The following is a 24,886-nucleotide window of genomic DNA, read 5'->3' as shown; positions in this document are numbered from 1 at the left end:
CAGGTCGGCCCTGAGCAAGGACGCAGAACGCTCGGGGGAGGGAGCGGAATATTAAGTAAAATCCACAACAAAACACCCCACTGAACATACAACTTCCCCTGGGGAGAGGAGGAGAGAACAAATAGGAGACAGAAGTGAGTCACATTGCTTAGTATATTACTGGAAGATGCTCAAATACTCCAGTGATGAGCATGGAATAAGAACCTTGTAACAGGGTGGCTTGCCCCTTAAGGGCTAGTGGCCTGAGGTCAGCCAACCCTTATTACTAAGTAGGCACACCTGAGCACCAATCACACGATTCCCCTATAAGAGCAGATGGTGGGAGCCAGGCTGATGGCCCAGCACAAAGAGTTCTCAGGGAAAAGAGAAGAGAGTGCAGAGGCTGCTGCAGACCAGTACGCTCCAGCAGGGAAACCTGCAACTTGGGAAGTGAGAAGACAGGCAGGAAAAGCCTGGGAGTGACCAGATAAAGAGGTAAATGGGTGGATGTGAAAACTTTATTCATAATGTGTGTTAATTTAACAAACCAGACCCCTAGGAGGGCTGCTATTATTAAAAGTTGTAAAAGTTATTCAGAGGTCCAAGAGGGTAAACTGAGGAAGGCCACCTATAGAGTGACCTCTGGCCACGAGAGAACAAACCAGTATAGAAGAGAAGAGAATCTCTCCTGTCCAAAAGGAATCAAGAACGATCTAGGACTTACCATGATGAGCCAGAGTAAGCGAAGAAGGACTTACCATGATGAGCCCCTGTTTGCTCTGCAGCAGGGTGAGTGTGCTGCCATACACCTGGATGGATACCAGCTTGGCCATGGACACATTCCTGGTGCCCCAATCTTCTTTCTCTACACTGATAGTGAATGGTGTAAGGTGACTGGCATCGGTGCAGGTCTTGGCCAGGATGTAGGTGCAGGTGCCTTGGAAGTCAAAGGGGACCCCGTCGAAAGAGAGGTAGTGGGGATGGCCAGAGGCAGAACAGGTCGCAGATCCAAATGGGTGACATTTCTGGACGCTGTCCACCACCCCGCATTCCTCACCAGTGCCGCAGGAGAATGCCTTACACACAACCTCCCCACCAGCCAGACACACGCACTGCTCCTCGCATGAACCGCTCGGGTGGAAGGTCTCCCCGGCATGGTAGTAAAGTCCCCAGTGGAGGCATCCGCACTGGGAAATGGGGACGCAGTGGTCACCACTGAGAACAAAGCCCTCGTCACACACGCAGCCTTCCTTACACTGGGTCGTGCATTGCACCGGGGCATAGAGGTTGCTGCATGTCAGATCGCAGCTGCTGCTGCTGCAGAATTCGTAGTGACTGTTCGGGGGACAGGACGGAGCTGTAATTAGAACAAAGAGTTAGCTCACATCGTGCCTAAGCAATGTGTGCAATGAACCATCACAGAACATGCAATTTCATTCAAGCTCCTAATTTTCTATTTCCTTAGTTTGGTTAATTAATAAAAGGGCAACCTCTCTAATTCGGTCCCAGGTCTGGGGACTGGGTGCCCCAGAGACACCAGGTAATGGGATATAGACAATCTCTCTCCAAGGGTTAGGCTTCTAATCTGGTCCAAGATGAGGGTGTAGGGAATGGAGGGATCATGGGCCTGGAATTGTTCTGTAGAGCTTTTCACCACGAGCTTTTTGTTTAGAATACAGGTCAGTAGTGCGTAAAACTCACTCCCAGGTGATGGCTTATGGCAGATGAGTTGGTGGCTTACCACACCAGTTCCTAATGGACCGACATCTCAATTACTAGCACTCCACTGACTCCCAGCTCTGCTTATGTCCAGTCTCAGCAGGGAAGTCAAGGACTGGATGGACCATGGAGGGAACTACTACATTCCAAGACAGTGCCTCTCTGGCCGGGGGTGCAGCACATTGATAGGGCATGGTGAGGGGCAGCTCCTATGACTGTACCCATCGTTTGGAGAGAGGGCTTCTTTGTCACTTAAGAAACATTCTGCAGAACAGGATAAGCTGAGCATTTAGATCAACAACTACCAGCCAACAAAAACTAACAAGCCCCATGGGGCAATCAGTAGTGGACAGAGGCGACTCACAGCAGAACTTCGTAGTCCTCCAGGGATGCACCATAGCTCCAGCTTCCTGACATGCCTCGGAATAGCCAGCAACGGCCTGGCAGACATTACTCTCCTGCCCACTGAGGATGCAATAGCCGTACACACAGTCTATGAAGTATCCATGGGGGTCCACTTCTCTGTGACATCCTCTGAATGGGCCATTCTTGTCTAGGATGATCCCACACTGTCCTCTGCTACCTCGTTGTTGTTTTTCAATAGCCTCTACACTTGCGCATGGGGGTATCGTTACTGCAGAGCATCCCCGGAGGTCGCCCACCTTCCAGCTCTGGCCAAAGCTGACTGGGCTTGGTGCCAGCGTGCCATCCCTCATGAGCAAGTCGTCCTCCCTGTCCATGTTGAAGTTGCCACACAGACCACACACGGCTCCCGTGTAGGTGACTGGCAGAGTGACCGTGATGCGTCCTGACCACCCGGCAAAGGTAACAGTGAGTCCAAAGTCTGCCTGGATCACTGTGGACCAGCCCTTTCTATACACAGTGATTTTCTTATCACTGAGGTTGAAGGGAAGGTTAATCAGGAAACCATTCATCTGTAAGAGCAAATCATTCAGTATATGAAACATAGCTCGCTCATGGTGGAGCCTCTCACTCCGGAACAGAGCTCCTTTCCATAATTATAATAAAAATCCACCTCTGTTTAACTTTTGTCCAGTCTGCCTTGCTCCCTTCCCTACAACCTGCCTCAATCTCAGCTCTCCAGACTGGGCAGGATCCTCCAACCAAACTTTCATTACTTGTGGCTTTGGCTATTGCAGTTCCCTCCTCTCTGTGCTACCTGAGCCCCAGCTCCCCAGGTTCCCACAAACGCTGGATGCTACTGACACTTTCTGACCCATCTCAAGTGAAATAGCAGCACCCCGATCCTTAAATATCTCCATCAGCTCCCTGTTCATAGAAGAATCCAGTTCCCATTCATTCTATATTTCACAGTCCTTCCATGCACTGTCTGTAACCTGTGTTGATGACACAGGTGACTTTCTAGAAATGTTTTAGAGAGACCAGAGATAATTTGAGAAACTCACCAGGACTTTCCCAGGGAATTGATTGCTGATCCTGAGTTTGGTCTGATAAACCTTGATCTGTAGAGGAGCGGTATTGTTCTCCTGGAAGTAGACCTCAAAGTCCACTAGTCCCTCCGCCTTCTTGCACAGGGCCGTGAGCTGGTAGCGGCAGGTGCCTTGGAAGTCGAATCTCTGTCCATCAAAGGTGGTGTAGTGCACATTCCTTGTCACAGAGCAGGTGGCGTAGCTGGAGGGGTAACAGCCCCATACGCCGTTCACTAGCCCACACTTCTCCGAGTGTTTGCACGTAGCAGCCACGCATTCGACCTGTCTAGTGGCTGCGTTGCACATGCACTGTGTCCCACATACCTCATTGACCCAGAAGCTCTCATTGGGGGCATAGGGGCGCCCTTCAAACTGGCACCCACAGCCACTCTTGGGGATGCATTTGCCCTGGCTCAGCACAAAACCGTCCTTGCACTGGCAGCTTTCCACACAGGGGTCTTGGCAGCTGCTGGGGGCTGACTGGTCCACACACGTGGCTGGGCAGGCTGTTCCACAGAGCTGGTACTGGCTGTTCTCACGGGGGCACTCCATGGCTGGAGAGTGAAGGACCCACAGATTTAGCAGCAAGTTCTCTCCAAGCAAAAACAGTATTTAAAATAGACAGAGGGGGATGTATCTTGTGGGGCTATAATGAATAAATACTGTTCGGAATTGTGTGATTATGGGAAATTTTAACTTCCCAGATATAGATTGGAGGAAAAGTACTACCAATAATAGTAGGGCCCAGATTTTCCTGGATGGGATAGCTGACAGATTTCTTCACCAAACACTCACTGAACCAACAAGATGTGATGCCATTTTAGGTTTGGTATTGGTGAGTAGTGAGGACCTCCTAGAACTACTGGTTGTAGGGGACAACCTGGGTTCAAGTGATCATGAACTAATTCAGTTTAAAGGGAAGGATAAACAAAAATAGATCTGCAACTAGGATCCTTGATTTCAAAAGGTCAAACTTAAAAAAAATAAGGGAATTAGTTAGGGTCCAGGAAGTAGACTGGACTGAAGAACTCAAAGATTGAATGTGGAGGAGGCTTGGAGTTTCAGAAACAATCTGAAGTGGGCATTCCAAGCAAGGGGAAAAAATTTATAGGGAAGGATTGCAGACCAAGCTGGATGAGCAAAAGTCTCAAACAGGTGATTAAGAGAAAGCGGAAAGCCTACAAGGAATGGAAGAAGGGATGGATCAGGAAGGAAAGCTACTTGTTGAGGGTCAGAAAGTGTAGGGATAAAGTGAGAATTGCCAAAAGCCAAGCAAAGTTGGACCTCGCAAACGAAATTAAAACCAAGAGTAAAATTTTCTATAGGCATATAAATAAAAAGGAAAGAAGAAGTGGGACCACTAAGCACTGAGGATGGGGTGGAGATTAAAGATAATCCAGGTATGGCCCAACACCTAAACGAATATTTTGCCTCAGTTTTTAATAAGGGTAATGAAGAGTTTTGGGGTAGTGGCAGGACAGCTAATGGGAACAAGTATATGGAAGTAGAAATTATGGTATCTGAGGTCGAAGTCAAACTCAAAGAGCTTAATGGGACTAAATCGGGGGGCCTGGATAGTCTCCACTGAAGAATATTAAGGCAACTCGCACATGAAATTGCAAGCCCAATAGCAAGGATTTTTAATGAATCTGTAAATTTGGGGAAGAATTTCTAATATTGGTCCTATTTTTAAGAAAGGGAGAAAAGTGATCCAGGAAACTACAGGCCCGTTTGTTTGATCTCAGTTGTATGAGGGTCTTTGAAAAAGAAAGCAGTAAGGAAACAGAGGTAAATGGTAATTGTGATAAAATATAACATGGTTTTATAAAATGTAGATCATGCCCGACCAACCTGATCTCCTTCTCTGAGAAGATAACTGATTTTTTAGCCAAAGGAAATGCAGTAGATCTTATGTACCTGAATTTCAGTAAGGCATTTGATACTGTTCCATATGGGAAATTATTAGTTAAATTGGAGAAGATGGGGATTAATATGAGAATTGTAAGGTGGATAAGCAACTGGTTAAAGGGGGTACTACAACAGGACATATTGAAAGGTGAATTGTCAGGTTGGAGGAAGGTTAATAGTGGAGTTCCTCAGGGACTGGTCTTGGGATCAATCTTATTTTACATTTTGGCCACATTTTGGCACAAAAAGTAGGAGTGCAGTAACAAAATTTGCAGATGACACAAGATTGGGGGGGTATTACCAATACGGAGGAGGACCGGAATATCATACGAGAAGATCTGGATGACCTTGAAAACTGGAGTAATAGAAATGGGATGAAATTTAATAGTGCAAAGTGCAAGGTCATGCATTTAGGAACTAACAACAAGAATTTTTATTATAAGCTGGGGATGTATCAGTTGGAAGTGACAGAGAAGGAGAAAGACCTGGGTGTATTAGTTGAGCACAGGATGGCTAAGAGCCACCAATGTCATGCGGCTGTGAAAAAAGGCTAATGCAGTCAGGAGAGGTATTGCCAGTAGCGACAGGGAAGTGTTAGTACCATTATACATGGCACCAGTGAGACCTCATCTGGAATACTGTGTGCCATTCGGGTCTCCCATGTTTAAGAAAGATTCATTCAAACTAGAACAGGTGCAGAGAAGGGCGACTAGGATGATCCAAGGAATGGAAAACCTACCTTATGAGACAAGACTCAAAGAGCGTGGCTTGTTTAGCCTAACCAAAGAAGGCTGAAGGGAGATATGATTGCTCTCTATAAATACATAAGAGGGATAAACACCAGGGAGGGAGAGGAGTTACTTAAATTAAGTGCCAATGTTGACACAAAAACAAATGGACATCAACTGGTCATCAACAAGTTTAGCCTTGAAATTAGATGATACCCATCACAGGAGTGAAGTTCTGGAACAGCATTCCAAGGGGAGCAATAAGGGCAAAACACCTTACTGGCTTCCAGACTGAGCTTGATAAGTTTATGGAGCGATGGTGTGATGAGACTGCCCACAATGGCATGTAGCTGATCTGCAAGTTGTAGCAGCAATGTCTCCAACAGCCAGTGATGGGACACTCGATGAGGAGGGTTCTGAGTTACAACAGAGAATTCTTTCCCAGGTGTCTGGCTGATGGGTCTCACCCACATTACCAGGGTCCAGCTGATTGCCATATTTGGGGTCAGGAAGGAATTTTCCCCACAGGTCAGATTGGCAGACCCTAGAGATTATTTGCCTTCCGCTGAATCTTGAGCGACAGGTCACTTGCTGGTTTAAACAAGTGTAAATGGCGGATTCTCTGTAATTTGAAGTCTTTAAATCAAGATTTGAGGATGTCAGTAACTCAGCCAGAGGTTAGGAGTCAGTTACACGAGTGGGTGGGAGAGGTTCTGTGGGCTGCAACTTGCAAGAGGTCAGACTAGATTAACAGAGGATGTGGAAAAAGCTAATGTACTCAATGCTTTTTTTACCTCTGTCTTCACGAACAACGTCAGCTCCCAGACTGCTGCGCTGGGCAACACAGCATGGGGAGGAGGTGACCAGCCCTCTGTGGAGAAAGAAGTGGTTAGGGACTATTTAGAAAAGCTGGACGTGCACAAGTCCATGGGGCCGGATGCGTTGCATCCGAGAGTGCTAAAGGAGTTGGCGGCTGTGATTGCAGAGCCATTGGCCATTATCTTTGAAAACTCATGGCGATCGGGGGAAGTCCCGGATGACTGGAAAAAGGCTAATGTAGTGCCCATCTTTAAAAAAGGGAAGAAGGAGGATCCTGGGAACTACAGGCCAGTCAGCCTCACCTCAGTCCTTGGAAAAATCATGGAGCAGGTCCTCAAGGAATCAATCCTGAAGCACTTACACGAGAGGAAAGTGATCAGGAACAGTCAGCATGGATTCACCAAGGGAAGGTCATGCCTGACTAATCTAATTGCCTTCTATGATGAGATTACTGGTTCTGTGGATGAAGGGAAAGCAGTGGATGTATTGTTTCTTGACTTTAGCAAAGCTTTTGACACGGTCTCCCACAGTATTCTTGTCAGCAAGTTAAAGAAGTATGGGCTGGATGAATGCACTATAAGGTGGGTAGAAAGTTGGCTAGATTGTCGGGCTCAACGGGTAGTGATCAATGGCTCCATGTCTAGTTGGCAGCCAGTATCAAGTGGAGTGCCCCAAGGGTCGGTCCTGGGGCCGGTTTTGTTCAATATCTTCATAAATGATCTGGAGGATGGTGTGGATTGCACTCTCAGCAAATTTGCGGATGATACTAAACTAGGAGGAGTGGTAGATACGGTGGCAGGTAGGGTTAGGATACAGAGGGACCTAGACAAATTGGAGGATTGGGCCAAAAGAAATCTGAGGAGGTTCAACAAGGATAAGTGCAGGGTCCTGCACTTAGGACGGAAGAATCCAATGCACCACTACAGACTAGGGACCTAATGGCTCAGTAGCAGTTCTGCGGAAAAGGACCTAGGGGTGACAGTGGACGAGAAGCTGGATATGAGTCAACAGTGTGCCCTTGTTGCCAAGAAGGCCAATGGCATTTTGGGATGTATAAGTAGGGGCATAGCCAGCAGATTGAGGGACGTGATCGTTCCCCTCTATTCGACATTGGTGAGGCCTCATCTGGAGTACTGTGTACAGTTTTGGGCCCCACACTTCAAGAAGGATGTGGAAAAATTGGAGAGAGTCCAGCGAAGGGCAATAAAAATGATTAGGGGTCTAGAACACATGACTTATGAGGAGAGGCTGAGGGAACTGGGATTGTTTAATCTGCAGAAGAGAAGAATGAGGGGGGATTTGATAGCTGCTTTCAACTACCTGAGAGGTGATTCCCAAGAGGATGGTTCTAGACTATTCTCAGTGGTAGAAGATGACAGGACAAGGAGTAATGGTCTCAAGTTGCAGTGGGGGAGGTTTAGGTTGGATATTAGGAAAAACTTTTTCACTAGGAGGGTGGTGAAACACTGGAATGCATTACCTAGGGAGGTGGTAGAATCTCCTTCCTTCGAAGTTTTTAAGGTCAGGCTTGACAAAGCCCTGGCTGGGATGATTTAGTCGGGGATCGGTCCTGCTTTGAGCAGGGGGTTGGACTAGATGACCTCCTGAGGTCCCTTCCAACCCTGATATTCTATGATTCTATGAACATCATGGTCCCTTCGGACCTTAGAGCAGTGGTTCTCAACTCAAGGTCCACAGGTCGCTGTGGCCCATGTGACATCCTCTAGGCCATACAGGTAGTATATATTTTGTGTGGATGCAGCTCATATAACACCTAGAGAGCTGCATATGCGGTCCACAATGGCAAATAGGTTGAGAACCACTGGCTTAGAATCTATGATTCTATGAGTGTCTTAAACTGTCACCATCTTACCTCAGCTCCCATGTGTTATCAGTGGACGTTAGACACTCCAAGTGACAGGCACCTTAGCAATTCCAGACAGACAAGTACTGTGGGTACAATAGAACCCAGAGTCCTGATTTCCCAATCATTACTCAATCCCAAACCACTCGATCACACCCCCTCCCAACTCCAGGCTAGAACTCAAGAGTGCTGAGCCCCAGGCTCCCCGGTCTAACCAGCAGACCATAGACCTTGGCATTCAAATCTGTACTCACGGCATCTGGCCAGCTGCCTCCATTCCCCAATCCTGACCCCCTCCAGCTGGCAGGCGTCCGCGTAGGCCTTCAGGGCCTCACACAGGGCCTTCCTGTAGCCGTCGCTGTGGCACAGATCGTACACGCAGTTGTCCAAGTAGACTGTAGGATCCACCTTGGTGTGGCACTGGCTGAAGGGCCCATCTGAGACCTTGGTTATCAGGCCGCACAGGGCCTCTTCCTTGTACTTTCTGGCTATGCTGGCGGCACAGGGCCTGCAACCTCCAATGCAATCGTGCCAGCAAAACTGATCCTCATCTTCCACTGCCCAGCTTTTCCCCAGGGCGGCGACACTGGGAGCCAGGTCCCCGTCTGGGGTCTGGAAGTCATCGGAGGGGTCCCCATTATAGTTGCCACACAGGCCGCACAGGCTGTTGGAGAAGTCATTGGGGACGGTGACCCTCAGGTGGTTGTTCCAGTCATAGGACATGCTGAGGTTGAAGTCGGTGCGGAGGATGAGGGAGGTGCCGCTCTGATAGAGCCGAAGGGCCCCACTGTTCAGGGAGATGGGTAAGTGGGCCCTGGTGTTATTCACCTTCCCAGTGACAAAGAAAGGGCAAAGGTCACAACTGAGTGCATAGGTCTGTCATTTACATACTGAGCTCTGCTCTGATATAGTTTTTCACTAGTATTTGCCTATTCATCAAAATCAAAAGGGGTTTGAGAAGATTGTTCCTTTTCCAAGGAGTTCTGATGGAAACAAGGCCAATTTCAAAACCTGTCTGTTTTTTCCTGCCACCAGCTCCTCAGCAGCCTGCCGGGCGGACTGACCTGGAGCTGGGGCTCCATTCGTCTTCACAGAAAATGTAGTAATTTATGAGTTTCATTCCGTATTGGAATGAAGCTAATTTTCAAAATACTGAAATCTTTCTGCCAATGGAATTAGCTTTCTCAGGCCAGCTCTATCTAATGTGATGTTTTAATTCAAATTTGGTTCCAGTTTGTGTCCAGATTCACTGGAAATTGTGATTTGGCCCCATTGCTATTCATAGGATTTTTCTAACCAGGTCCTATATTATATCCATGATTGTGTTGTAGCTTGTTGTAGACAAAAGGAGTGAGGGGACGAATGAGTGGGAGGTATGCTAGGGGATGGGGGCTGCATTGGTTAGAACCATTCGGGAGCGGCTCTTGTGGGGACAGTGCTGCATGGATGAGAGCCCTTAGGAGGAGCACTTGAGGGGCAAGAGGTCTCAAGGAGCTGTCTGCAATGTTCCAGGGCCCCTGAGGTACCTCAGGTTGGAGCAGGCACTGTAGGGCAGAGCCCTGAGCTGCCTAGATGTGCCTCAGTTTCCCCATATCTTAGAGTTCAGGCAATGTCCTCCCGGATCCAGGAGTGGGGATTCTCCACAGGTGGGGTCTCAGAGGGATCCCTCTTACATTAGAAACTGCTGGGGAATTTGTGGTAGGATGGACTCAGCGGAGCTGGGATTTGCCCACAATAGTTGAAATACTGGCCCTGCTCTTGAATGATGCACTGGGGATAGGTTATGACCAAATGCTCAGGTCTACACTTTATCTGGCATGCAGATCCCATGTGCTTGAGACAGAGCTGACAGCTCCCCACACTGAGTCAGGCACCCCACACCTTTCAGTACAGCACCCTGTAGCGCCATGCTGTGACCCTGAGGGAGGACGCCCTCGACTGACCCCCCACATCACTCCCTGCCACACAGCACCTGCTAGATAGGCATTGGGGTCAGCAATGACTTACCAGGACAATGTTCCCTTTTAGTTGGCCCACCCCGCTCCCTGCAGTTCAACACAGTGGCTGCTGGCCATTGGTGTCGGCACTGACTCCGAGCATAGGGTGCCCCCTATTAGGAAGCCTACCCATCCACTAGCACAGTGTTGGGACTTAAGGAACAGCACTGACTCAGCAGCAGAGCTCACCCTACTACTTCAACAAGACGCCTCACTGCAATGCCTTGGATTACTTCATTGAAAAGGCAGCCTATCTAACTACTGACCACACTGGGCCTTGTCTACGTTGGGCACAGCCTGGGGGCTGCTTTAAATGGAGCCCACTGGCTGTGGACCCATAGGGGGCATTGGCCAGCTGGGCACTGTCAGGGCCCATCACCTTCCAGCCACTCTCCTTTGCCTGCTCTGTCCTACCCACAACATGCCACATCAGTGGTTGGAGCTGCAGTTTCCTGCCCTCTATTTAGCAAAGCCTACAGGGTGGATATAGGAGTAGGGTGGACGTGCGCGCCCAGCACTCACCCACACAAAGCCGGCTTCAGCCCTGGCAGCTGTGACAGTGACTCCATCCACCTGGACAGTCACCGACCCAACGTAGAAAACCTGTGTGTTCCCACTGTTCTCACTCTTGGCCATGACATGGAAGGAGGGCAGGCCGGAAGCATCCCTGCAGGTCTTGGCCACGGTGTAGGTGCAGTTGCCATGGAAATCATACGCCCGTCCATCGAAGGTGTGGTAATGAAAGTAACCCCCAGCCCTGCACGTGCCCCAAGAGACTGGCACACACTTTGGCTGCTCATTTATCATCTTACAAATAGTTCCTTCCCTACAGCGGACCACACTGCAGGATGGCTTTGGAATAACTAGTGGGGAAAGACAATAGAAAGACAAGAAACAGCAGACTAATCAGTAACATCTATCTATCTTTCTATCTCTCCCCCCACACCATCGTTATATCTATCACCATGCACTCCTCTGTCTCTCTTCCTCTATGTATGCATCCGATGAAGTGAGCTGTAGCTCACGAAAGCTTATGCTCAAATAAATTTGTTAGTCTGTAAGGTGCCACAAGTACTTCTTTTCTTTTTGCGAATACAGACTAACACGGCTGCTACTCTGAAACCTATCCCCATACACACTTCCTTTGCATCATTCACAAACCTCCCGTGAGTCCCATGCTGAGGAAATCTCTGCATGTGTGTGACAACAGCAAAACCGGATCCTATGTCTCCTTCCCCGCAATGTGCGGCAGAAGTGGTTCAACACCTATGGGCATGTTGCCAGCATCGATTAGGCAAAGGATTGTGGCTGGGATGTGATGAGCACTGACAGTGCCCAGCTGACTGATGGCCCCCACAGCCAGTGGGCTCCAATTTAGAGCAGCTCCTAGGCTACAGCCAGGGAGAAGACCTACGAGTGTGATCAGCTCCCTGACAGCTGCCCACTTGGCTCTGCTGTGCACATCAGAAAATGGATGTAGCAGAGACGAGTGTTTCCAACAAGTGTTTCCATCTTTCAAGTCAAAATTCTGTAATATTATGGATCAGGGTTCCAGGCTAAATAAAAGGGGAGAGAGAGAGTGAGTGAGAAGGGTGAGGAGACATAATTGAAATGACTTTACTCACTGCTTATGGAATAACCCCTCCAGACATGTTTCAATCAGTGACTCTCCTTTACCTTGGCTGATGCAGTCCATGACGCCGTCTCTGATCTGGCATTTTTCTCCACTGGTGCAGCTGTGAGCTTTGCAAGTCACCCCTCGGGCAGGAATGCAGGTGCAGCTTTGATGGCACTCATTTCTCAGGACCGTCTCACTCGGCTGATGGGATGTTTGGGAAGGAGGAAATAACGCAACGTAAGTGGAAATGGTGATTTATAATAATTCCTGGCAGTGCTAAACTCAGAGCTGTGTGGTGAGGCGTGTGAAAAACTATTGTGTCATTGGACTAGATGACCTCCTGAGGTTCCTTCCAGCCCTGATATTCTATGATTCTATGATTCTAATATTATTTCTGTTAACATTAAAGAGAGAGGCTTTCTAAAGAACTAAGAATTTGGCTGAGGGACAGGACAATGCCTAGGTTTTAACCTCCCATCTCCTACTGACTCACTGGGTGGGTCTTGAGCAAGTCACTGCCCCGCTCTGTGCCTCAGTTTCCACACAACGGATAAAGGGAATTAAATCTTCTTGCCTTTCTTGGTGCTTTGGGCATTAACAGAGCCGGAATGCCAGGCTGGATAGGCCAATGCTCTGATCCACTATAGCAAACCCTATTCCTGACTAGTGTAGGGATTAAGATACATGAGAAAAAAATTTAGATCAGACCCAGACTGCTTGAGGCTGTACCTTGTAGTATCTCCCCTGTTCAAAGCACCTGCAGTTCTCTGGAGTCACACAGCCCTGGCCATCGAAGAGGAAGCCCTCATCACACTGGCAGCCTTCAGCACAGGTCTCTGGGCAGTCCATGATGTCTTGAGTGCAGGTGGTGGTACAGAGGTCAGCGCAGACCTCGTAGTGGCTGTTAACCGGGCAGCTCACAGCTTAAATAGAGAGAGAAATAAAGGATGGATGGAAAGATCTCACACCACAGCCTAGAGGGACAGACATGGAGAGGAGAGCAGGTCAGGGAGGAGAGGAACAGGGCACCTTTGTAAGAGAACATGAGATTGTTGGCTCCCACCCAGAAGAGTTCCAGAAGAAGCCCAGAGGCCTGAAACAAGATGCCCAGTAACACTGACCCCCTCCCTTCCCCAGTGCGCCCCAGAGCTCCTACACTGTCAGTGCATTTACCGCAGAAGGAGGCGCTCCTCCAGGGCTGGATGGTGACCTTAGCCTCTTGGCAGGCCGTCACGTAGCTGTGGATGCTCTGGCACAGGACCTGGGAGTCCCCGTTTCCCAGGCACACATCGTACAGGCAGTTGCTCTGATACACGCTGGGGCTGACCGCGCTGTGGCAGGCCATGAAGGGGCCCTCAGGGTCTGTGAGCAGCCCACAGTAGTTGCGCCCTTTGAAGACGTCCTTCTTCTTCTCTTCGCAAACTGGACAGCTGTTTCCAGCACATCTGTCTGTACAGGATGCTCCTGGGATCTCGACTTCCCAAGCAGAGCCAAATGCTGCCACATCAGGGGCTGTCCTGCCACTGGGGAGCAGGAACTCCTTGTCCCGCTGTCCATTGTAGTTCCCGCACAGGCCACACGTCTGGCCCTGGTAGGTCCCTGGGATGGTGACTCTGGCCTGGTAAACCAGGTCGTAGCTCACAGTGAGGCCAAAGTCAGTTTGCACCAGCACATTAGTGCCGTGTTGATATGCTCGGAGCTGCCCATTGACCATTATCACAGGGAGATTGTGGGATACCCCGTCCACCTGGAAAAGACAGCACATTCCCCTGTGAGCAGGTAGGATGGACACTGCTTCGTGGGTAGGGACTATGGACAAGTTTTGAGATTCAGTTCTCACTGACACCATGGGTTAAATCCAGAATGACTCATGACTCCCGATTTCACTTTGCAATGGTTTGTCCTCACCTTCCAAGCTCTTGACATTGTCACCCTGACCTACATTTCTGATCTCATCTCCCAGGCACCTCCCTCCCTCCTGATCCTCTCTCTCTATCTTCCCCAACTCCTCAACCCATATTTGGCCTGCTCCTTCTCATGCCAACTCCTGGACTCAGAACAGTTTCCTACTTCTTCTCCATCTCCCCCGCTCCTAAAAACCCACTTCCTTGGTGAAGCCTCCTTCCTTCCCCTCCCTCTCCTATCTCAAACAATTTCCTATGCATTGTGTTCAATTTGCCCCAAATTAGACTGCAGGCTTCACAGGGCACTATGCCATGGGACAGATTCTTCAACACAGAGGCCAATGGAGATACAATGGGGAGGAATTTTACCCCATGTTTGCAAAATGTGAGGTATGTGGAGGGGGTTCACCAAACAATTAATACTCATAAATAGGGGTATAACCAACAAGGGAGGCATGCTGGAGGATGCTCATCTCACCCAAGAGAAGCTTTGACATAGCAGCATCCATGAGTAGCACTTTCTACCATTTCTACCCATTCTGACAGAAGATGACCTGGCTTCAACCATTCACGGCTTTGTCACTTCCCTGCTGGACTATATTGCAAGGTGGTATACCCGGGCATGAAGCATTCAGCACTTAGGAATATTCAAGTGCTGCACAACTCTGCAGCATGCCTCCTCAGCAACACTGGCTGCTGTACACATCAAACCTGTCCTCCACTCCCTACCCTGGCTTTCCATAGAACAAGGAATCCAGTTCAAGTCCTCAGTCCTTATCCCAAGGTGCACAATGGCCTGGGCCCAGGCTATCTAAAAGATCAATTCAATTTTCCGGTAGAAGACTGTGGTTGACAACTTCTTTCCATTGGCACGATGGAAATCACATCAATAAGGATAAACTTTGTCTCTGCCAGAGATGAAGCTTTATTAGGAGTTGGTCTAAGTCTAGGGAATGAACCGTCTCAGGAAGTAAGGACCCTCACAAACCTGACCACCCTCCTTTCCAAGTGCAAGGTGTGTTCTTCGACCACCTTTCTCCAACATACAGATGGCAACATGCGTATACATTTATCATTATAAAAAAATCCACAACAAAACACCCCACTGCACACACATCTTTCCTGGGGAGAGGAGGAGAGAACAAACGTGGCAGATGTTAGTCACGTTGCTTAATGTATTTCTGGGAGGGGCTCAAATACCATGTGGATGAGCTTGGTATATGTACCTTCTGGCACGGTAGCCTGCCTCTCAGTGACTCGCCACCTGGGGCCAGCCAACCCTTATTGCTAAGTAGGCACGTCTGAGCAGGAATCGTATGTGTCCCCTGAAAGAAAAGGAGGAAGAAGCCAAGTTCCTGGTCCAGCAGAGAGAGTTCTCAGGGAGAAAGAGGGGAATAGAGAGGCTGCTGGCAGTGAGTAGGCTCCTGCACAGAAACCTGAAAGTAGGGGAGTGAGACGGCAGTCAGACAATGCCTGCGAATGACCAGATAAGGAAGTGACTGGCTGTATGTGAAAACTCCTATTTGAATGAGACCCTTAGGAGGGCTCTTGCTACTGGACCTGTAAAAACCTTTTGTGAATTGTTGAGTCCAAGAGGGGAAGCTGAGGCAGGCCACATGCAGAAACCTCGGGCCACAAAGGGACACTCAGAATGATCTAAATGAGGATCTGGAGAAGGACTTACCATGATGAGCCCCTGTTTGCTCTGCAGCAGGGTGAGTGTGATCCCATACACCTGGATGGACACCAGCTTGGCCATGGACACATTCCCACTGCCCAAGGATTCTTTCTCTACGCTGATAGTAAATGGTGTAAGGTGGCTGGAATCAGTGCAGGTCTTGGCCAGGATGTAGGTGCAGGTGCCTTGGAAGTCAAAGGGCACCCCGTCGAAAGAGAGGTAGTGGGGATGGCCAGAGGCAGAACAGGTCGCAAATCCAAATGGGTGGCATTTCTGGATGCCGTCCACCACCCCGCATTCCTCACCAGCGCCGCAGGAGAAAGCCTTACATACAACTTCCCCACCAGCCTGACATACACACTGCTCCTTGCATGAACCGCTTGGGTGGAAGGTCTCCCCGGCCTGGTAGTAAAATCCCCTGTGGAGGCAACCGCACTGGGAAATGGGGATGCAGAGCTCGCCACTGAGAACAAAGCCCTCATCACACACGCAGCCTTCCTTACACTGGGTCGTGCATTGCACCGGGGCATAGAGGTTGCTGCATGTCAGATCGCAGCTGCTGCTGCAGAATTCGTAGTGACTGTTCGGGGGACAGGACGGAGCTGTAATTAGAACAAAGAGTTAGCTCACATCGTGCATTGGCAATGTGCACAACGAACCATCACAGAACATGCAATTTCATTTAAGCTCCTAATTTTCTATTTCCTTGGTTTGGTTAATTAATAAAAGGCAGCATGTGTAATCCAGTTCCAGGTCTGGTTAACTGGTTGCTCCAAAGAAACCAGGCAGTGGGATACAGATAATCTCTTTCCTAAAGCTAGCCTTCAAATTTGGACCAAGGTCAAGGTGTAGGAAGTGGAGGGCCCATGGACCTGGGAGTGTTCTGCAGAGCTTTTCACCACAAGCTTTTTGTTTAGAATACAGGTCAGTCGTGCCTAAAACTCCCTCCCAGATGATGGTTTATGGGAGATGAGTCGGTGGGTTCCCAGACCTGTTCCTAGTGGACAGACATCTCAATTAGTGAGTCACCACCATGTCCCAGCTCTAATTATGTCCCAGTCTCAGCAGATAAGCCAAGAACTAGATGGGCTATGAAGGGCACCACTACATCCCCGGACAGCGCCTCTCTGGCCTGGGGTGCAGCATGTGGATAGGGGCACGGTGAGGGGGCAGCTCCTAGGGCCACTGCCTGTGCTGTGCCCATACTTTGGGCTCCTGTGACCATGAAGAAATGTTCTACGTCACTTGATGAGTTCAGCATTTAAACCAACATCTACCAGCCAACTTGGAACAGGGATCCCCAAGGGGCAGCGATGAACACAGAGGACTCACAGCAGAATTTCGTCGTCCTCCAGGGATGCACCACAGCTCCAGCTTCCTGACATGCCTCAGAATAGCCAGCAACGGCCTGGCAGACGTTACTCTCCTGCCCACTGAGGACGCAATAGCCGTACACGCAGTCTACGAAGTATCCACGGGGGTCCACTTTGCTGTGACATCCTCTGAAAGGGCCACTCTTGTGGAGGATGAGCCCACACTGCCCTCTGCTACCTCGTTGTTGTTTTTCAATAGCCTCTACACTTGCGCATGGGGGTATCGTTACTGCAGAGCATCCTGGGAGGTCGCCCACCTTCCAGCTCTGGCCAAAGCTGATGGGGTTTGGTGCCCTCATGCCATCCCTCATGAGCATGTCGTCCTTCCTGTCCATGTTAAAATTGCCACACAGACCACACACAGCTCCCGCGTAGGTAACTGGCAGAGTCACCGTGGTACGTCCTGACCACCCGGCATAGGTAATGCTGAGGCCAAAGTCTGTCTGGATCACTGTGGCCCAGCCCTTTCTATACACAGTGATTTTCTTATCAATGAGGTTGAAGGGAAGATTAATCAGGAAACCATTCACCTGTAAAAGCAAGACACATGAGATTTGAAACATCGCTCGCCTGTGGTGGAACCTCTCACCCCAGCACAGAGCTCTGGCCCATGATTACAATAATAATCCACCTCTGTTCAAATCTTCATCCAGTCCGGCCTGCTTCCTTCCCTACAGCTTGCCTGAATCCAAGCTCTAACCAGACTTGTATTCCCCCTGGCATTAGCTATTGCAGTTCCCTCCTCTCTGTCCCCCAGTGCCCCAGGTTCACACCTCTGCTGGATGCTATTGACACTGTGAAGGAGTGCTCACCCCACACCTGCCCTTGAAACGGTTAAGGTGGCTAGACAGGCCAATTAAGCATCTAAGATGCATCTGGAGAAGGAGCCAGGGAGCAATAAGAACTAATTAACGGCTGAAGCTCACCTGAATAGGAACAGGTGGACTGGTATAAAGCAAGGTAGCTGAGGGCAGAAGGGGGCTGCAGAGAGGAGGTCTGCAGTCACTCTCTCAGGCTAGGGAGAGCGGGGGCTTGGCCAGGTGGGAAGGGTAGAGAAGGAGACTGATAGAGGCAACATAGGAAGCAATCCAAGGAAACAGAAACAAGGCATGGGACAGGGTAGACCTTAGCTGCTGGTTTTAGGGTCCCTGGGCTGGAACCCAAAGATGAGGGTGAGCCCACGTTCCCCTACCAGCCAGTGGGGATGTGGCACCATTGAGGGGCAGTGAATTGGAAGACTGCCTGGGACAGTTGGTGACACTTGGTACACAAACCTCCCAGAAAGGAGAAACTACAGTGACCCAGCCGGAGGGCCAAGCCACAAGGAGGGAGCCATCGAGTCCAGGTAGAGAGAGAGTATCATAGAGTGAGCATGCGCAGGTGGGGCTTCAGAAAGGCAGAGCTAATTCCAGGCTGCGGCCACAAGGAGGTGCCCCATTGGGGATGAGAGCACACTGTGAAAGTGTGGACACTTGCGGATGGGAGGGAAGAGGTAGATGTGGTATATCTTGACTTTAGTAAGTCTTTTGATACTGTCTCACATGACCTTCTCAAACAAACTAGGAAAATACTACCTAGATGGAGCTACTATAAGGTGGGTGCATAACTGGTTGGAAAACCATTCCCAGAGAATAGATATCAGTGGATCACTGTCGAGCTGGAAGGGCATATCAAGAGGGATCCTTCAAGGATCAGTTTTTGGTCTGGTTCTATTCAATATCTTCATCAGTGATTTAGATAATGGCATAGGGAATACAGGTATAAAGTTTCTGATGATACCAAGTTGGGAGGGATTGAAAGTGCTAAAAAAGGATTCTGGTAAATTATTTTTTGACAAATAGATTCCTTACTAGGCATATTCATACAGAACTCTGTGTAATTCACTTAAATTACAATACAGAACTGTATTTTCTGCACCTGTCAGAAGCAATGCAAAGACTTGGGGGAGTCAGGGGTAACAGAGGACCTCAGGGAGAGAGAAGGAGCCTAGGAGTGACCCTGGAGGGTGTTGGGTGTGGGTGGGAGGTTTTTCTTTGTGGGGGGTGAGATTGTTAGGGTGTTGGGAAGCCTCCCCCATGAAGACCCTGGATGACCCCAAGCCTCTCTCATTCAGTCAGGCATGTCTGCCCCTGTCCCCACACTCCTCATCCCCATGGGTCTCTGCAGCCCTCCTCCCACAACCCCAGGCTCAACACTGTCACTCAACTAGCTCCTGAGCCCACGCTCCAGTCTGTCTCCCCCACAAGTCATTCTGAACCCCAGTCTGTGACGCGCCCCAGCAGCCCTGTGTGCCCCACTCTGTCCTAAATTGGCTCCACGGGCAAGGTGCTGCTCATGGGGCAGTTCTGAAGCACTGGGGCTTAGAATTTAGTATTTTCCCGCATAAAATACATTGATAAAATACATTGAGAAAATACGATGAAGTAAGCTGTAGCTCACGAAAGCTTATGCTCAAATAAATTGGTTAGTCTCTAAGGTGCCACAAGTCCTCCTTTTCTTTTTGCGAATACAGACTAACATGGCTGCTATACTCTGAAACCTGTCAATTATTTTGATAATTTTTTTAACAATATTCCACTGAATGCATCCGATGAAGTGAGCTGTAGCTCACGAAAGCTTATGCTCAAATAAATTTGTTAGTCTCTAAGGTGCCACAAATCCTCCTTTTCTAATTATGCAAGAATTTCCCCAGGAGTAACAAATGCAAAGTGCTCCATTTAGGAAAGAACAATCAGTTGCACACATAGAAAACGGGAAATGACTGCCTAGGAAGGAGTACTGTACAAAGGGATGTGGGGGTCATAATGGATCACAAGCTAAATATGACTGAACAGTGTAACACTGTTGCAAAAAAAGCAAACATCACTCTGGGATGTATTATCAGGAGTGTTGTAAGCAAGGCACAAGAAGTAATTCTTCTGCTCTTCTCTGTGCTGATTTGGACTCGGTTGGAGTATTTTGTCCCGTTCTGGGTGCCACATTTCAGGAAAGATGTGGTCAAATTGGAGAAAGTCCAGAGAAGAGCAACAAACATGATTAAAGGTCTAGAAAACATGACTTATGAGGAAAGATTGAAAAAGTGGGGTTTTTTAGTCTGGAGAAGAGAAGACTGAGAGGGACATGATGACAGTTTTCAAGTATATAAAAGGTTGTTACAAGGAGGAGGGTGAAAAAAATTTCTCCTTAACCTCTGAGGATAGGACAAAAAGCCGTGGGCTTAAATTGCAGCAAGGGAGGTTGAGGTTGGACGTTAGGAAAAACTTCCTAATTGTCAGGGTAGTTAATCACTGGAATAAATTGCCTAGGGAGGTTGTGGAATATCCATCATTGGAGATTTTTAAGAGCAGGTTAGACAAACACCTGTCAGGGATGGTCTAGGTAGTACTTAATCTTGCCATGAGTGCAGGGGACTTGACTAGATGACCTCTCAAGGTACTTTCCAGCCCTACGATTCTATGATTCAGACACTTTCTCACACATCCAAAGTGTAACCATATCACCCCAATCCTTAAATATCTCCATTGGCTCCCTGTTGGTTACAATTCACCCTATATTTCAAAATCCTTCCATGCACTGTCTGTAACTTTTCTGGATCACGCAGGTGACTTTCCCCAAATGTTTTAGAGAGATTAGAGACAATTTGAGAAACTCACCAGGACTTTCCCAGGGAATTGATTGCTGATCCTGAGGTTGGTCTGATACACCTTGATCTGTAGAGGAGCGGTATTGTTTGCCTGGAAGTTGACTTCAAAGTCCACCAGTCCCTCTGCCTTCTTGCACAGGGCCGTGAGCTGGTAGCGGCAGGTGCCTTTGAAGTTGTATCTCCGTCCATCAAAGGTGGAATAGTGCAGATTCCTTGTCACAGAGCAGGTGGCGTAGCTGGAGGGGTAACAGCCCCGTACGCCGTTCACTAGCCCGCACCTCTCTGAGTGTTTGCACATAGCAGCCACGCATTCAACCTGTCTAGTGGCTGCATTGCACATGCACTGTGTCCCACATGCCTCGTCAACCCAGAAACTCTCACTGGGGGCATAGGGACGCCCCTCAAACTGGCACCCACAGCTGCCCTTGGGGATGCATTTGCCCTGGCTCAGCACAAAACCATCCGTGCACTGACAACTTTCCACGCAGGGGTCTTTGCAACTGCTGGGGGCTGACTGGTCCACACACGTGGCTGGGCAGGCTGTTCCACAGAGCTGGTACTGGCTGTTCTCCAGGGGGCACTCCATGGCTGGGGAGTGAAGGACCCACAGATTTAGCAGCAAGTTTCTCTCCATGCAAAAACCGTATTTAAAATAGACAGAGGGGAATGTAGCTTGTGGGGTCTGAGAGCCCTCAAATCCCAGTGACCTGAACAGGAGGTTAGGGTGCTCAGCACACTGCTGGAGGTGATTAGCACCTTACAGGATCAGGTTCATGGTAGGAAGAGTGACTCAAAAACAGGCATCATTTTACCCCAACCATCCATGTGTTATCAGTGGACGTTAGATACTCCAAGTGACAGGTGCCTTAGCAATTCCAGGGACAAACAAGTACTGTGGCTACAACAGAACCCAGGAGTCCTGATTTCCCAATCACTGCTCAATCCCAAACCACTCGATCACGCCCCCTCCCAACACCAGGGCTAAAGCTCAAGAGTGCTGAGCCCCAGGCTCCCCGGTCTAACCAGCAGACCATAGACCTTGGCATACAAATCTGTACTCACGGCATCTGGCCAGCTGCCTCCATTCCCCAATCCTGACCCCCTCCAGCTGGCAGGCATCCGCGTAGGCCTTCAAGGCCTCACACAGGACCTTCCTGTAGCCGCTGTTGTGGCACAGATCGTACACGCAGTTGTCCAAGTAGACTGTAGGATCCACCTTGGTGTGGCACTGGCTGAAGGGCCCATCTGAGACCTTGGTTATCAGGCCGCACGAGGCCTCTTCCTTGTACTTTCTGGCTATGCTGGCGGCACAGGGCCTGCAACCTCCAATGCAATCGTGCCAGCAAAACTGATCCTCATCTTCCACTGCCCAGCTTTTCCCCAGGGCGGCGACACTGGGAGCCAGGTCCCCATCCGGGGTCCTGAAGTCATCGGAGGGGTCCCCATTATAGTTGCCGCACAGGCCGCACAGGCTGTTCAAAAAGACCCTGGGAACAGTGATCCTCAGGTGGTTGTTCCAGTCATAGGACACTCTGAGGTTGAAGTCGGTGCGGAGGATGAGGGAGGTGCCGCTCTGATAGAGCCGAAGGGCCCCGTTGTTCAGGGAGATGGGTAAGTGGGCCCTGGTGTTATTCAGCTTCATGGTGAGAAAGAAAGGGCAAAGGTCACAATTGAGTGCACTAGTCTGCCATTTGCAAAGTGGCCCCTACTCAGATTAGCAAGCAATGCAACCTGGACCCAAATCTGAACCAGAATTACTTTAAAACATCAGATTAAATAGAGCTGGGTGGAGAAATGTAATTCTTTTTGGAGGATTTCAATGTTTTGAAAGTTGTTTAATAATGGAACCACACTTTCAAAAGTCGAGACTGGGATCCTAAATTCTTAACTTTGCTGCACAGTAAAAATCATGGTTTTAATAAAGACACTGGAGTTATAGATTATTACAGCAATCTGTAACTCAATAACCCACCCTTTTTGTCCTATGATGTCAGTGGGTTTAACCACTTATGCTAAACAATCTCTTCCACCTTGTATTTAGCGATGACACTCTGGGCTCGTCTACATTTGGAACGCTGCAGCTGTGGAAAATCCACACCCCTGAGCAACACAGTTATACTGACCTACCCCCTGGTGCAGGGAGCGCTGTGTTGACAGGCGGGCATCACCTGTTGACATAGGCACCACCCGTCAGGGCATGGCCACACTACAAAATTAAGTTGACCTGATTTACGTCAGCATAAAGCCACCTCAGTGATTGCATCGCTTGTGCATGTCTACTCTTTGCTCCTGCGTCTGTGCAATACGCAGCCTCACCAGGAGCACTTGTACCGATGGTACTGTCAGTGTGGGGCATTGTGGGATGGCTTCTGAAAGCCAGGAACAGTCCATGTAATCCACGCAGTATCTACATTGACATGGCGTCGACCTAACTGCATCGACATTGACTCTACACCTCTCGTGGAGGTGGAGTTATTAAGTCGATGTAGCAGGGACCGTTATGTTCAAGAGCGAAATTTTACTGGAGACACTTATTGGTCGAGGTGAACTGCTTTGCACTGACCTCGCACTGTCGTGCAGACTGCGTGGAGTACCTACGCCAACAAGAGAAGCTGTCCTGTCGGCCTAGGTAACATCTTCACTCGCTGCTACAGCTGTGCAGCCGCACTGGTGCAGCTCTGTAAGTGTAGACAAGCCCTTACGATGACTTAATTACATTGCTTGGAGTATGGATTTTTCCCGCCCCCGAATAGGGCTGGAGCACATACAAAAAACAAGTAGTGGGGGCTGAGCACCCTCTGGAAGCCCTGTGGATCAGCTTCTCCACCTCCCTCCCAGTGCCTCCTGCCCAGTGCCATCCGATTGCAGGGGATTGGGGTGTAGGAGGAGGTACGGGCTCTGGTCTGGGGTGTAGGCTTTGGGGTGGGGTCAGAAATGAGGGGTTCAGGGTGCAGGACGGGGCTCCAGGCTGGGGCAGGGGATTGGGGTGTGGGAGGGGGTGCAGGGTGTGGGCACCAGGAGAGACTTTGGTGCAGGAGGGGGCTCATGGATGGGGCAGGGGGTTGGGATGCAGGAGGGGTTGCGGGGTACGGGTACCAGGAGGGAGTTTGGGTGCGGGATGGGGCTCAGGGCTGGGGCAGGGGGTTGGAGTGTGGGAGGGAGTTCGGGGTGTGGGCTCCGGGCGGCACTGACCTCAGGCGGCCCTGTCATTTCCCAGGGATGGAGGAAGTCCGCGTGACTCCCGGGAAATGGCGGCATGTCACGGGGCTCTGTGTGCTACCCCCGCCTGCAGGCGCTTCCCCCGCAGCTCCCATTGGCCACGGTTCTCTATCAAAGGGAGCTGCAGAGCCGGTGCTCGGGGCGGCGCCTGCAGGCGGGGGCAGTGCGCGGAGCCCCCCTTGCTGCCCTTCCGCATAGGAGCCGGAGGGACATGCTGGCTGCTTCCCAGGAGCTGAGCTGAGCTGGGCACGGTGCCTGCCTGCCCCTCTGCAGCCAACCAGACTTTTAGCAGTCCAGTCAGCTGTGCTGACCGGAGCCGCCAGGGTCCCTTTTCAACCGGGTGTTCAGACTGAAAACCGGACGCCTGGCAACCCTAGCGCGTCAGTTAGAGCCGTCAGAGAGCGGCTCCCGTGGGGGAGGGGGCCGCGTGGGACAGAGCCGTCGGGGAGTGACAGAAGGTTGTTTTGACTAGGGTGAACAGATGTCCCGATAAAATCAGGACTGTCCCTATTTTTAGTTCTTTGTCCTGCATCCCGACCGATGCGCGGTCAGGACACCATTTGTCCCGATATTGCGGCTTTGGCCGCTCCGGCCGCTTTTTTTTTTTTTCCCCATGTTTCCCGATATTTTGTCCGTTTCATCTGGTCACCCTAGTTTTGACCCTTGTCTCTGACTCCTGGTTCCTGACTCCAGATCTGGCTACTAGCTCCAGCCAGGAGGTCTGACCGCCCACGTCCCAGTTGCTGACGGTAGCCCCAAGCACAGAGCTTTGGAATTGGGTCAGTGCCCCCTGCTGGCCACCTGCCCCATTCTATGACACACAGCACCTGGTATTGCCATGATGGGAACTGGGGTCGGCACTGACTCCAAGGGGAGAGTGCACCCTACTGGGATACCTGTACATCTGAACGTAGTACAGCACCCCCTAGTACAGTGCCATGGCTTCAGGGACAGCACCAATTCAGGAGGAGAGCACCATCTACTAC

The 24,886-nt window shown here is 49.9% G+C and overlaps 2 protein-coding genes across 2 annotated transcripts in view; both read right to left on the bottom strand.

The window, feature by feature from the left end:
• Positions 1-692: 692 nt before the first annotated feature.
• LOC122463787 (IgGFc-binding protein-like) lies at positions 693-12,161 on the bottom strand. Its single transcript, XM_043535584.1, has 6 exons — positions 12,143-12,161; positions 10,988-11,328; positions 8,723-9,296; positions 3,126-3,703; positions 2,063-2,633; positions 693-1,336 (listed from the first exon to the last, which is right to left on the bottom strand). Exons 1-6 carry the CDS (start codon positions 12,159-12,161, stop codon positions 693-695), a joined length of 2,727 nt encoding a protein of 908 aa, XP_043391519.1.
• Positions 12,162-12,677: 516 nt separating this feature from the next.
• LOC114020790 (IgGFc-binding protein-like) overlaps positions 12,678-24,886 on the bottom strand; it is a 52,058-nt gene continuing 39,849 nt past the window's right edge. The window contains exons 20-26 of the mRNA XM_043535583.1: positions 21,744-22,317; positions 20,692-21,269; positions 16,998-17,568; positions 15,672-16,267; positions 13,257-13,830; positions 12,813-13,006; positions 12,678-12,746 (exon numbers count right to left, since the gene is read on the bottom strand). Coding sequence (XP_043391518.1) covers positions 12,678-12,746; positions 12,813-13,006; positions 13,257-13,830; positions 15,672-16,267; positions 16,998-17,568; positions 20,692-21,269; positions 21,744-22,317 — 3,156 coding nt within the window. The remainder of the gene's footprint in view (positions 12,747-12,812; positions 13,007-13,256; positions 13,831-15,671; positions 16,268-16,997; positions 17,569-20,691; positions 21,270-21,743; positions 22,318-24,886) is intronic.

The sequence above is a fragment of the Chelonia mydas genome, chromosome 24, assembly GCF_015237465.2.
Source record: "Chelonia mydas isolate rCheMyd1 chromosome 24, rCheMyd1.pri.v2, whole genome shotgun sequence".
Lineage (NCBI taxonomy): Eukaryota > Metazoa > Chordata > Testudines > Cheloniidae > Chelonia > Chelonia mydas.
The sequence above is the reverse complement of the archived record's forward strand: the minus strand, read 5'-3'. Positions and strand labels throughout refer to the sequence as shown.